General features: G+C 54.0%; 1 protein-coding gene across 2 annotated transcripts; it reads right to left on the bottom strand.

Moving 5' to 3' along the window:
• Positions 1-389: 389 nt before the first annotated feature.
• On the bottom strand, positions 390-4,865 carry HOXA10 (homeobox A10). Of its 2 annotated transcripts, none has more exons than XM_061414287.1 (2): positions 3,138-4,865; positions 390-1,924 (listed from the first exon to the last, which is right to left on the bottom strand). In XM_061414287.1, exons 1-2 carry the CDS (start codon positions 4,105-4,107, stop codon positions 1,650-1,652), a joined length of 1,245 nt encoding a protein of 414 aa, XP_061270271.1. In that variant the 5' UTR covers positions 4,108-4,865; the 3' UTR covers positions 390-1,649. The 2 variants fall into 2 exon arrangements, 1 of the variants encoding a protein (XP_061270271.1); XR_009735950.1 differs by lacking the exon at positions 3,138-4,865 and adding an exon at positions 2,475-3,129 and having other exon boundaries at positions 1,835-1,924.
• Positions 4,866-11,176: the final 6,311 nt, after the last annotated feature.

Genomic DNA, 11,176 nt, shown 5'->3' with positions numbered 1-11,176 from the left:
TCCTGCTCCCCGGAATCCTAGGCTGGGGGTCGTCGAGGACCAAGAGACCCACGAAATAGCCAGCCTCTGCGAACCTCCCAGGGGGCTCCAGAAACAAATCCTGTTTGGCTTCCTCTGTCTATGCAGCTCCCCTCTCAACTGAAACCACTGGTCCAAGACAGCCACAATCCAGATATACTAGCAAGTCATAAAACTGAACAAAAGCCGACAAACCTTACGGCACCAGGGCTATAGGGCCCAGACAAATTACGACCGTCTAGGTAATATTTAAATAGATGCCTAAAGTAATTGCAGAGGGCGCGGGCTAGTCCTCCTGTTGTAAAAGCGGTAGACGGGATAAAGTGGAAGGTGAAGATAAGAAGTCAAAAAAAGAGGTAAAATTAAAAAGCTTCATTCCACAGCTTTTATTCTTCTATAAGAACATAAACATCATCTTTTTTTTCCACGCACAGCAGCATTACAATATTAATTTATTCTGATTTAAGATTAGAAGTAAATAGAACTAGAACTAACATTTATAATAATGATAGAATGCATTTGCATAAAACAAGATTGGCAATTTTTCATAATAATAGACATTTATACAGATTTGTATTTTATAGTTTTTTCTTTTTCTGCACCTACAGGTTTGACCCTTTTATGCATGTAACTTCACAGTATAAAGGAAACCCAGCAATGTCTCCCTTCTCTAGTCTATTCCGCTTGCTCCAGCCCTCCTCGGCTTCTGTGAATTTTGGAAAGAAAAGGGGGGGAAAGGGGGGGAACCTCTGCAGACTAGGGAGAATTGTGGTGTGCTTGTCTTATGTTACCAGTGGTAACAATTATTTAATGACAAAAAATGCACTAAACCTGCATGTATAAACAAAACTACATTCTATTATTTATCTACAGCCAGAAGGACATGGAAATTCAAAGTAACTGAAATAATTTAGTCCCACAATGCAAGACCTTACACAAACTGGAAGAGACGTTTCCTTCTCCTGGTCATTTCTTCTTCTTTTAAAGCTGAGCTATCTTACAGGGGAAGGAAAAATGAATCTTTCTGATTTTCTCAATTTTACCAATCAGCCAAAGTCAACCCTTTTGCCAACCTGCATGTACATTTCTGCAAGCCCTTCTCTTTGCCAAGGAAAAAAAGAGAAAAGAAACCCAGGGGCCTGTGCCCCCTGATTAAAGACAGCCCTGCACTCCAGGCAGGCAAGCCCGGTGGCGGCTCCTTGCACCATTGACCTCAGGCCAGACACCTCAGCTGCCTACAATGGGACCTCCGCCTTCCGGCTAGGTTGCTGGCCCCGCAGGAAACCAGCTGCACCCGGAGGACAGAGGCCATTTCAAGCAGTGGAACCCCGAGACAGCAAACCATCCCAGTCACCACTTGACACTTAGGACAGCATTCTCTATAGAATTTTAGCGCGATATGGCTTTTTCCCCCAGAAAACAACAAATAAACCAGCACCAAGCAAACAGACAAAGAAACAAAAAGTCAGAACAAACCAGCCCTGCACAGATGTAACGGCCAGCGAGATGGCGAGTGTGGGAGGGAAGAATGGGGGGGCTCCCGCACAGGTGCGAGTTCCTGGGCAGAGCCGAAGACAAGAGGGAGGAGAACGGTTCTCTGGACGAAATGAACCACATTGCCTGGAGCTTCATCAGGAAAAATTAAAGTTGGCTGTGAGCTCCCGGATCCGGTTTTCTCGGTTCATTTTCTTCAGTTTCATCCTGCGGTTCTGAAACCAGATTTTAACTTGTCTGTCCGTGAGGTGGACGCTGCGGCTGATCTCTAGGCGCCGCTCTCGAGTAAGGTACATGTTGAACAGAAACTCCTTCTCCAGCTCCAGCGTCTGGTGCTTGGTGTAGGGGCAGCGCTTCTTCCGGCCGCTCTTTGCAGTGAGCCAGTTGGCTGCGTTTTCGCCTTTGGAATTGCCTGGCATTTGAGAGAATAAAGAGGGGAAGGTTAAATCGAGGCCATGCGGGCTGCACGCAGAGGGGAATTCGGGTCGTTTCTACAGTATGAGGGATGCCCTAAGTCACCCAGAGAGAGTTATCCCTCCGCCCTCCGCCCCTTTTAGTTTGCCCAGGGAGAGCAGTTCCTCCAAAAGTTATGTGTAAAATCGAGTGGGCCTCCTATCTACACCTACTCTCTTACATTTTCCTCCACTTTTCCCCCTAAACACCTGTTTTAGCACAAAGCTGCCATTCGCTTGCAGAAGGAACGGACTGGGAGGGCAGGCTGTATATCTTGAACTTAACGCCTTTTTTTTGCCTCTCGCCCCAAGGCAGACAAGCATTTCCTGCAACCCCCAGGCTGGGAGGACAGGGGTGCTCACTTGGAAGGGGGGGGGCGGGTAGGCAACGTGGCTGTGTCTCACTCCAGCCCCGTGGTTACCCAAGGCCTGTTGAGGAGAGGGAGAAGGGCATAGCTGGGAGCTAGAAAAGGCACAAAAAACTGATTGGGGTCAAGGGCCCTCCCTCACGTCTCTCGAGGAGCCAGGGACGTGCAGTCTGGGCGGTTTCGAGTTCCAGGGGAAGCGAAATGACCCCTCTCTGACTCTCAGATCAGGGCCCAGGCGTCCGGGACGGATCTGCCTTTTCTTCTCCCCGCAACGAGGATTCCCGCCCCTCAAGCAAGTTTGAAAAAAGCAAGGGGGATCGTAAACTCGAACTTCGCCGGTTAATGGGCTTATTTATTGGTGCTGGCGGCTGCTTATTTTGGATGCCTTACAAACATCCGCGCTATCTGCGGGCGAGCCACTTTCCCTCCCTCCCCCTCCCCCCCGCGTGGGCCGCGCCTCGCAGGCTGGGCCCAGACTCGGTTTTGGGTGCTCTGGGGCACGGAGAAGGGCATGCACAAGAGGGGAGTTGCTCGCCGGTGTCCTCGGCTCCAGTCGGAGTGACACTGGGGAGGCGAGAGCAGAGAACGTCGCGGTGTGGGGCGCTAAGCCGGGACATGAATTTTTTTACTGAGTCCCCACGCCCAAATATTAAAAAAGCAAGTTCACAAGGTCAGCCTGCCTGCAGCTCGGGCCAAGGCCGGCCGGCTGCTGTGCGGACTCCTGGCTCTCTGCTCCTTCCCTTCTCTGGGTCTGCCTGTCTGCCAGCCCGCCTGATTGCGGAGCCCTTCAGCGCGCCCTGCTTACCCAGGGAGTCCTTCTCGGGCGAGGCTTTGCTGCTCTCGGAAGGGGCCGGGGAGAGCTCCTCCGCGGCCGAGGACGACGCGTGCGCCTCCTCGTCGCCCTGCGAGCCCCCGCCGCCGCCGCCACCGCAAGCCAGCGTGGGGGGCGGCGGCGAATCGAGGGCTCGCTCCTTCCGGGCTGCATCCACCGAACTGGAGGCGAGCGCGGGTGGCGGGTCGAAGCCGCGCCCCGGGGGCTGAGCCGGGAACGGGCCGGCGCCGAGCTGCGGCGCGCCGCCACCGCCGCCGCCGTAGCCCTTGGTGGTGCCATAGGCCTGAGAGAGACGGAAGTAGCCGGGCACTGGCACCCCGCTGGAGGTACCCAGGGTGCAGCCGTCGGGCGGCGGGCCCCGCGGGAAGGGGGCCAGCTCGGCAGCGGCGGACGAGCCTTTGGGGCATTTGTCAGCCGAGTCGTAGAGGCAGTAGGAGCTCTCCTCTTTGATGTTCTGCGCGAAAGAGCACGAGGTGGCCTGTGGCGGGGGCTGGGGTGGTTGCGGTGGGGGCGGCGGCTGGGGCTGCTGCGGCGGCGGCGGCCCTTCGGGCTGCTCCATACGGCACGACCGGGGCGCTTCCAGCCACAGGTCTATAGGCGCCGGCGCGTAGCCGTGCGCCCCGGGACCCAGGCCCCCGCTGCCACCACCGCCGCCCGGCGACGCCGCCTCATTGCGCTTGCCTCCCAGAGCCGGGAAGATCCCGCAGCTCTGCAGCCCATAGGGCAGGTCGGCGGCGGACGGCAGGTAGACCCCGCCGTGGGCGTAGTAGCTGCCGCCGCCGCCGCCGCCGCCCCCAGCGCCGCTGCCACCACCGCCAGCCTCGCCTCTGCCGGAGCTGATCAGCGAGTCGACCAAAAAAGAGTTCGCGGCGGGGCTCTCCGAGCATGACATTGTTGTGGGATAATTTGGCGAAGGGAGCAGATAGCCCTTTCTGGCTGACATTTCTTGTGCAAAACATGCTGAATACGATTAGCAATCCCCCCGCACCGCGGCGGGCGCCCGCAGCCAATCCTGAGCCAGAGTTTCCGCGCGACCACTCCCAGTTTGGTTTCGTAGGCGCGGGGCCGCTCTCCGAGGGCGCCCTCCGAGCCCGCGATTGATATAAATATGTAATCTGTATTGATGGGCCGCAAGACGCACACCCGATACCTCAACCAAAAGGCCAGAAGCGACGGGGGCTGCCCCAACGTGGCTGGTGGGGGGCCTGGCCCCTGGGCTCGCTCCGCCCATGCCCGGACGCGCGCCCTCCTTTGGGGTCTGTTTGAAGGGCCCCTGGGCCCCATGCAGTTAACAAGTGGGGTGTTTATGGTGCGCACCCCGGCCCTCTTTGGGGGCTCCCTGTTTTAATTTTTCGAATCAGCCACCAGACTTGGGTGCACTCTTAAAATACTAAGCGGCGGAGGCCTCAGTGCCTCAAGTTCTTCCCATTCAGCCCCAGACCCGGAGCTCTATCACAGGGTGGGGACCTAGTCCTAAAATCACCAGGATTTTCAGAGTTTCCGAAATCCAGAGGAGATTGGAAACTGGCAATCACCACTTCTTTCTAGCATCCCTCACCGAACTTCCCCCAAAATGCAGTGCCCTGGCCTCTTAGCCCCAAACCCTCCACTCCTCCTCTGCCAGTGGGTAGATCCAGTTAGGATCTTTGCCCATGGTGTGCTCACCTGGCTTGCCTTCTCTGCAGCTCCTGTTGGTGAACCTTGGTGGGCTGGCATCAGTGGGGGCGGGGGGGGGGGAGGGGGGTTGAGGCGACTGACAGCTTTGGCTGAAAGACTTCCCCACCCTTACTCCAAGGCCAGAGCCAGGTCCAGGCACCCCACAGCCACATCACCCTTGCAGCCTCCAAGCTCATACGCCTTTGGGGGGAAGTGAAAGAAGTGTTGATCTTGAGGGTCTTTGGCTTACCCAGAGGGGAAGACCTGGAGGGGGAAACTTGGGTGGGGTAGGCCAACGAACACCTCTGCCACCCAATTCTCGAATTCTCCCTTTAGCCTTGGCATTCGCAGAGGAGGCTACAAGAACCAGTGTCACCACACTCCTGTCTCTGTCCCCTCCCCTCCTTCCCCCTCCCCTCCAAACCCACGGATGGGGCAGCCCTCACTCCCGTGGTGTGAGCATTTTAACGAGGCCCGCGGTGAGGAAATCCGTTCCCTGTGGGGCCTGGCTGGGCTTGTGGCCCAGTTATAGGCGCGTTCGGAGGCCAGGCCCTTTGCTCAACAGACACCCAGGCCTTCTCCTTCCCTGGTCGTAGGGACCGCGCTCTTGATGAACTGGAAACGGCCGGCCTAGGGTGCTACCCGCCAAGTGTGGGCCTCATACATGTCTCAGGAAACGCGACCTTTTCCGGCCGGATCCAGGGAGCCCAGGTGGTCGCTGCCTTGTCCCGGGCCTGAGGGCTAGGGCTAGAGCTCTCCAGGATGCCCCAGGCCTGCCCGCTCCGCCAGCTCCGGCCCCTGCTGCGGGCTTGACGCCGGCATCCCGAGAAGCAGACCGCTCAGGCCTCGGCGGGCGGCGGCGGGGAAAGACCCTTGCATCCCGAGTGATTTGCCAGGCACTTGGCCTTGTTCTTCCCAACACGAACCTAGTCGGAGGAGGAAGCTGAGCCTGAGAGGACCTAGAGAGAGCCTACGGGAGAGCAGGCGGCAGAGCCCCGGCGCTGGCTTCTGAGATGTAAAGCACGCAGTTGCGGTCTCTGCCGGCAGCGGCTGCTCGGCTCGGCGCGCAGCACCCGGAGGCCGCGCCACCGCTTGCGCTGCGCTCCAGCCACTTCTACCTCTGCGCCCCGCGGAGACCGGCTCCGCGGACTGGGCCTCTGGGGTGGAGAAGAGAGGAACAGAAAAAGAAAAAAGGAAAAGAGGAGAAGACAGAGGGAAAGAAAAGCGAGAGAGGTAGAAAAGGAGAGCGCTAACTCGCTGCAATTCGACAGGATCTTGAGGTGGCAGTAGCATCGCCGCCGAATCAAGTGAGGGGTCGGTGCCGAGATCAGGAAATGTCCTTCGCTCTCCATATTGCTTAAACGCCTCAAACGCACAAGGCCACGGCAAATTTTCATCAGGCTAGGCCCATGAGGTCAACGAACTTGAGGACCAGAAGTTTGAAAGTAAGGCAGCTTAGGACCTTTCCCCAGATGAGCTTGGTCCTTACCCAGCTTGTCAGGAGAGTGAAACTGACTGGGACTGTTGTGTTCAGCAGTGCTACTGGGAAATGCCACAAAGCCAAGGACTGGCTAAGAAGGGGGCTTTGCCCCTTAGTACTGTTCATGCCTATCAGGAAATTTCTGCCCAGGCGGAAGTAGGTTCTGAGCATAGGAGAGGGTCCCTTGAGAAGAATGAGCCCCAGCAGGCAAGTGGGCCAGGACTGGGTGCTTTTTCAGTTAAACTGATGCAGAAAGCATCTTCCCAGGCCACAGGTTCAGAAGGGCCAGTGGCCACAGGAGAAAAATGCTTAAGATAGTGGAGGCTAAATAAAATAAAGTGAAAGACAATGATCTAAACTTGTCTTTCTCAATATTTTTGAAAGTTGGACCCCCTTTGGTAAATCTAAGGGCATGTTCGGACTTACCCTGTGAAAAATGCAAATCTGTGCATTCCCACAATTTGACCCAGTCATTTTCAGGGAATTCACAGACACCCCCCCCCCTTCCGCCCCTCAAAGCCTTTTCCTTGGCCTCTCCAGAATGTTCCAAGACTCTGGGAATTCAGTAGCCCTGCCAGTTTGACTGGTAAGACAAGCTGGGTTCCGGGCCGTAGACAGCTCAGGCCCCGTCTAGTCAGAGCTCTGTAGGGTGGCCAAATGGCCTTCTAGGCTGAATGGGATCCAAGAGCATGCACGCTCCAACCAAGGTTACAAATATCAGTTTGGTGCCGTGTCTGTTATGATAAGGCCACCGCAGCTGAAGAGTAGAGAAGGTGGAAAGCCGGCTGTGAGCTCACAGACCATGGCATTGGCACTTGGGTCTTCAGAGACCTTTGGGGAGAGTTGGATGTTTCTCCCTAGCATCTTTTACCCCCTTCTAATAAGCCAAATGGGATGTTGAGTTTGTGCTGTTTCTTGCTTGGAAAAAAAACAAAACAGAATACATAAGCCAGTGTGGGATCTTCTCTCTGGCTCAGGTCTGCCACTCTCCCTCCACTGCTGAGCCGAGAGTGAGAGTGAATGGAGAGCCCATGGGTGCACCTGGGACACAGACTGGCTTGCCCCGCTGGTTTGGACAAGAAGATATCCACACAGCAGAAGCTCAAGTCAAATGCCTGCTACCTTCTCAGTTAGTCTCGGAGCTCCCAGCATCCCCGACCGCCCCCAAGGCTCCACACTCCCCAGACTGTAACACCGAGGTGTTAGCTTCCTCAATAAAATATTCCATTTATTGATCATCTCAGCTTTCCCAGGGTTCCCCACCCCCAAGAAATTAAGAAAAGCAATTCAGTGGTCGGCTTCTGGACAGTGTCTCCCTCTCACCCATTTGCCTTCTTTTTCTCTCTTTCCTCCTCTTTCCCAGCTGCCGAATTTCTCTCTTGGTGGTCAGAATGCCTTTGACCTAAAACTCTCAAGTGTCTGCCTGCTTCAACCAGGCCTGTGCAGTTGCCGGGGCCCATGTTTTATTTAGGAGTAAATATTGCTCATTTCTACCTGGTTCATTACACCCCATTCAGCTATGGAGCTGAAGTAAATGCCAGGCTAGTGAAATAAGCCCTCTGTTGAGAATTACCCTGCAGTTTACCAAATAGTACATTCCCTCTCCTACGAGTAGGCCCTTGCAAACTACGAGAAATAATAAACTGTTATTACAAAAAAAATTCTTACAAAGAATACCAGGTACTGAGATTGAGATAGCCAGTAAACAATTCGTATCTGGAGGTTGCTCTCAGTGCTTTCTGGGCGCAGTATTATCTGATCGGCTGTGGAGTTGGAGATGCAGCCCCGGAGAGGGAAATAAATGCTACTTTGACATATTCGGCTTTAACAAAAATTCTGGACTTTTTCAATTCATGTATTTACAGCATAGTTTAAATTTTGGAAGGAGCAAAGACCTGATTCTCCCATTCGTCTTTAAGAATGTCAACATTTTCAGGGATACAGTATTTGATGTGTCTTCTTAGAATCAGTCTATCCCTAAGCAACCTGCTTAAAAGTTTTTTCTAAATCCAACCACTGAACTGGCCCTTCTCTCCTGATGGGGGAAGTGTTGGAGACTTTTTTCGTACACGCCTCACATACACCCCTCAATTGCAGTATCCTCAGTTTTGTCCATCATAAACTGCCTCTGGCCTGGAAACGATATCAGGAAAGGCTCAGGCTGCAAAGAGCACTGTCTGGGCGCCCACTTCTTGCTTTACTCTGGCAGAGTTTGAGAGACCATACTCAACAAAGACTGGTGACTGTGATCGGCAAAATTATACACTCATACACGGTAGCATCTACTTTCTCTGAGATTCTCCCCACCCCACTCACCCATGCACAATATATTTGTAAAAAGAAAATAACCATTTCAAGAAACTAATGAAAACACACTGGAATGAAAAATTTAAATATAGAAAAAGAGGGAATTTGAGTTTGGCTTCCGAAATGTAAGTGACATGATTATTTTAAACTTGTTTTATGACAATTCTGATGGAGAGATTGTTTGATCAGAGTTTATCCTCACTGCTAGCCTTGGGGAAATGTATAGGTATTTACCAATACAATTTTTGCATGTTTGCAGAATATGCAAAATATCTCATTTTTACATATAAGAAATTGCTGCAAACCTCCAGCCAGGTTTATAGCAGTACAGTCAAAATAAGCAACACAGGTTTCTCTGGCAGCCTCAAAAATATAATGCGACTTCTCCGAATTGGCCTTTTTCGAAACAAAGATTACCTCCAGTCTGTTGGACAAACCTAGAGAACGCATCTAGTAGGAAATCAGCTACTTCCCTGACTTCTGCCCCAGGGAATAAGCCTGCCCCAGTGACCACAGTCGCTGACCACTTCATTGTTTCGAGGAGAAACTCTATTTTCCCCAGTCCCGCCATCTCCTCCCCCCGCCCCTTTTTTTAACCACCATAAGCCGGTATGCCAGCACAGCCAGGAGGATGCTCCCCATCCCTGGTTCATCCCGTTCTGAGTATTTCTACAAAATCTAAAGATCGCCTCAAGTGAAATGCTGGCGCAGGGAGTTAAAACCGTCAACTTCTCCACTGGGGCCTCCCCTGCTTTCCAACCTTAGGGAGCGATGGGAGAAGGGGGGGTGGGGTGAGTTGAGCGCCTATAGCGTCACCCCCGAGCTCACACACCCAGCCACTTTCCCCAGCCCTGCTCAGATACCTGGCCCCGCTCCCGCCACAGCCAGATTGAAATTGCTAAACTTGTGGCCTCTTACCTTGACACATTTCCGAAATCACTGCCAAGGGACAGCTGGCTTCTCCGCGCCGCGACGCCTGCGAGGCCTAGAGAAGGCGCGCTGCTTTAAATTACAACACCAACCACTTCTTGAAGGTGAGCCCCCCCCTTTTTTTTTGATACGGAGGAGAGCGGGACAAGTGAAATAAAGTAACGTGCTGCTCTTAGAATCAGAAGCGAACAAAGGCCAAGAATCGCGCTGGGGTTCCCCGCTCCCCGGCGGCTTTGACATTGATCGGAAGTGCGCCATCTCGTGGCGACCGAGCGCCTAGACCCGGCCCAAACTCCGGCCCGCAGCCCGGAGAGGAGAGTAGTCTCAAGGCAGAGACAAGAAGGAGAGAATGTGCCCAGCCCGCTGCTAAAGAGATCTCATTTTTACATCTAAGAAATTGCTGCAAAACCCCAGCCGGGTTTATAGCGGCGCATTCCAAATATGCAAATTGGCCGGCCCCGGACGGGTTTACGACCACATTGTCACAGCCATCGGAGGATGGGCTTTTATAGGGCTCAGAAATCAAACCCGCGCCCGCTCGCCGCCGCCCGCCCTCGAACAGTCCTCCTGGCTAGACTCTCCCTAGCAACTTGTGAGACTTTGGTTAATCTTTAACCGTCCCAAAGGAAGTCTTTCCTTAAATCCTAGGCTTCCCTGTCCGCTCCCTCCCTGCCCCGCAGGAGAGTCCTTGTTCACTTCTGTGTATCTGTCTATCAACCTAGACATTCATCTCGGGGTCTGTCCCATTCCCATTTGAGCTTGATTTCCCCAGTCGCGCCAGTTAGACAAACACACAAACAAATAAACGAAGTGGGGGTCTGGGGCATGGGGCCTCTCTCCAAATTCCATCCCCTCTGCAGCTCTCTCTGATCCTGCCTGGGTGGCTAGGGAGAGAGAATGGGATGGGGTGGGATGGGATGGGGTGGGGTGGGGTTGGGTGGGGGGCAGTGGGGGTGGGTGGGATGGGGGTGGAGGGTGGGGTGGGGGTGGGGTGGACAAACAAAAGGCACTGGCCTTTCACCCTGCCCCTCAAGGTTATGGGTGATGTCCAAATTTAAGGCAGAAGTTCAAAGGCAGGAAACAAAGAAAACCAGCATCTTTCTTTCCCCAAAGGGAAAAGGCAGCCTCAGCTGGGAGCTGGGGAGAAAGTGCCCTTAGATACTCCTGTGAGTCTGCTCTTTGTACCCAGACCAGTCCCCCCCTTGCTGAAGGGCTCCCCAGGGCACCCTAGAGTGTTTCCACTTCAGGCCTTCTAGTCTGGAGATGAGTGAGGCCAGCCTGGGATCAGACCCATTGGCCACCTCAAGTCCCAAGACTTTCTCCCAGGGCTGGGTCAGTCTGAGGGGATGAAGCCCCATATTCCAGGCCCTGGGATACCCCATTCCTGAGACCCCACTTCCCCAAAGGACCTGGCCATTCACCTTGACTTCCTAAGCCTGGCTTCTAATGGAGTTAAACCCTGAATAAGCCACCTCCCCACCTCCTCAGGGGCCTAGTAACTTGCCTCTTTCCTAAGGGGGGTAGTGGTGTTGGGGGTGGGGGTGACATTTGGCAGTAAAAGGCGAGTAGGGAGAGGAATGTCACACCAGGACCCAATACTCAAGTTTCCACAGTCTTTATTTTCCTTGTGCCCTGTTGC

The sequence above is a fragment of the Bos javanicus genome, chromosome 4 (genome assembly GCF_032452875.1).
Source record: "Bos javanicus breed banteng chromosome 4, ARS-OSU_banteng_1.0, whole genome shotgun sequence".
NCBI classification, from domain to species: Eukaryota; Metazoa; Chordata; class Mammalia; order Artiodactyla; family Bovidae; genus Bos; species Bos javanicus.
The sequence above is the reverse complement of the archived record's forward strand: the minus strand, read 5'-3'. Positions and strand labels throughout refer to the sequence as shown.

What these genes read in the sequence shown, in the direction of transcription:
- HOXA10 (XM_061414287.1), bottom strand. Translation starts at nt 4,107, where the DNA reads ATGTCAGCCAGAAAGGGCTATCTGCTCCCTTCGCCAAATTATCCCACA. An exon ending in GCCCGAGAAGGACTCCCTGG is followed by an intron (nt 1,925 to 3,137) that starts GTAAGCAGGGCG and finishes CTCAAATGCCAG; the next exon opens with GCAATTCCAAAGGCGAAAAC.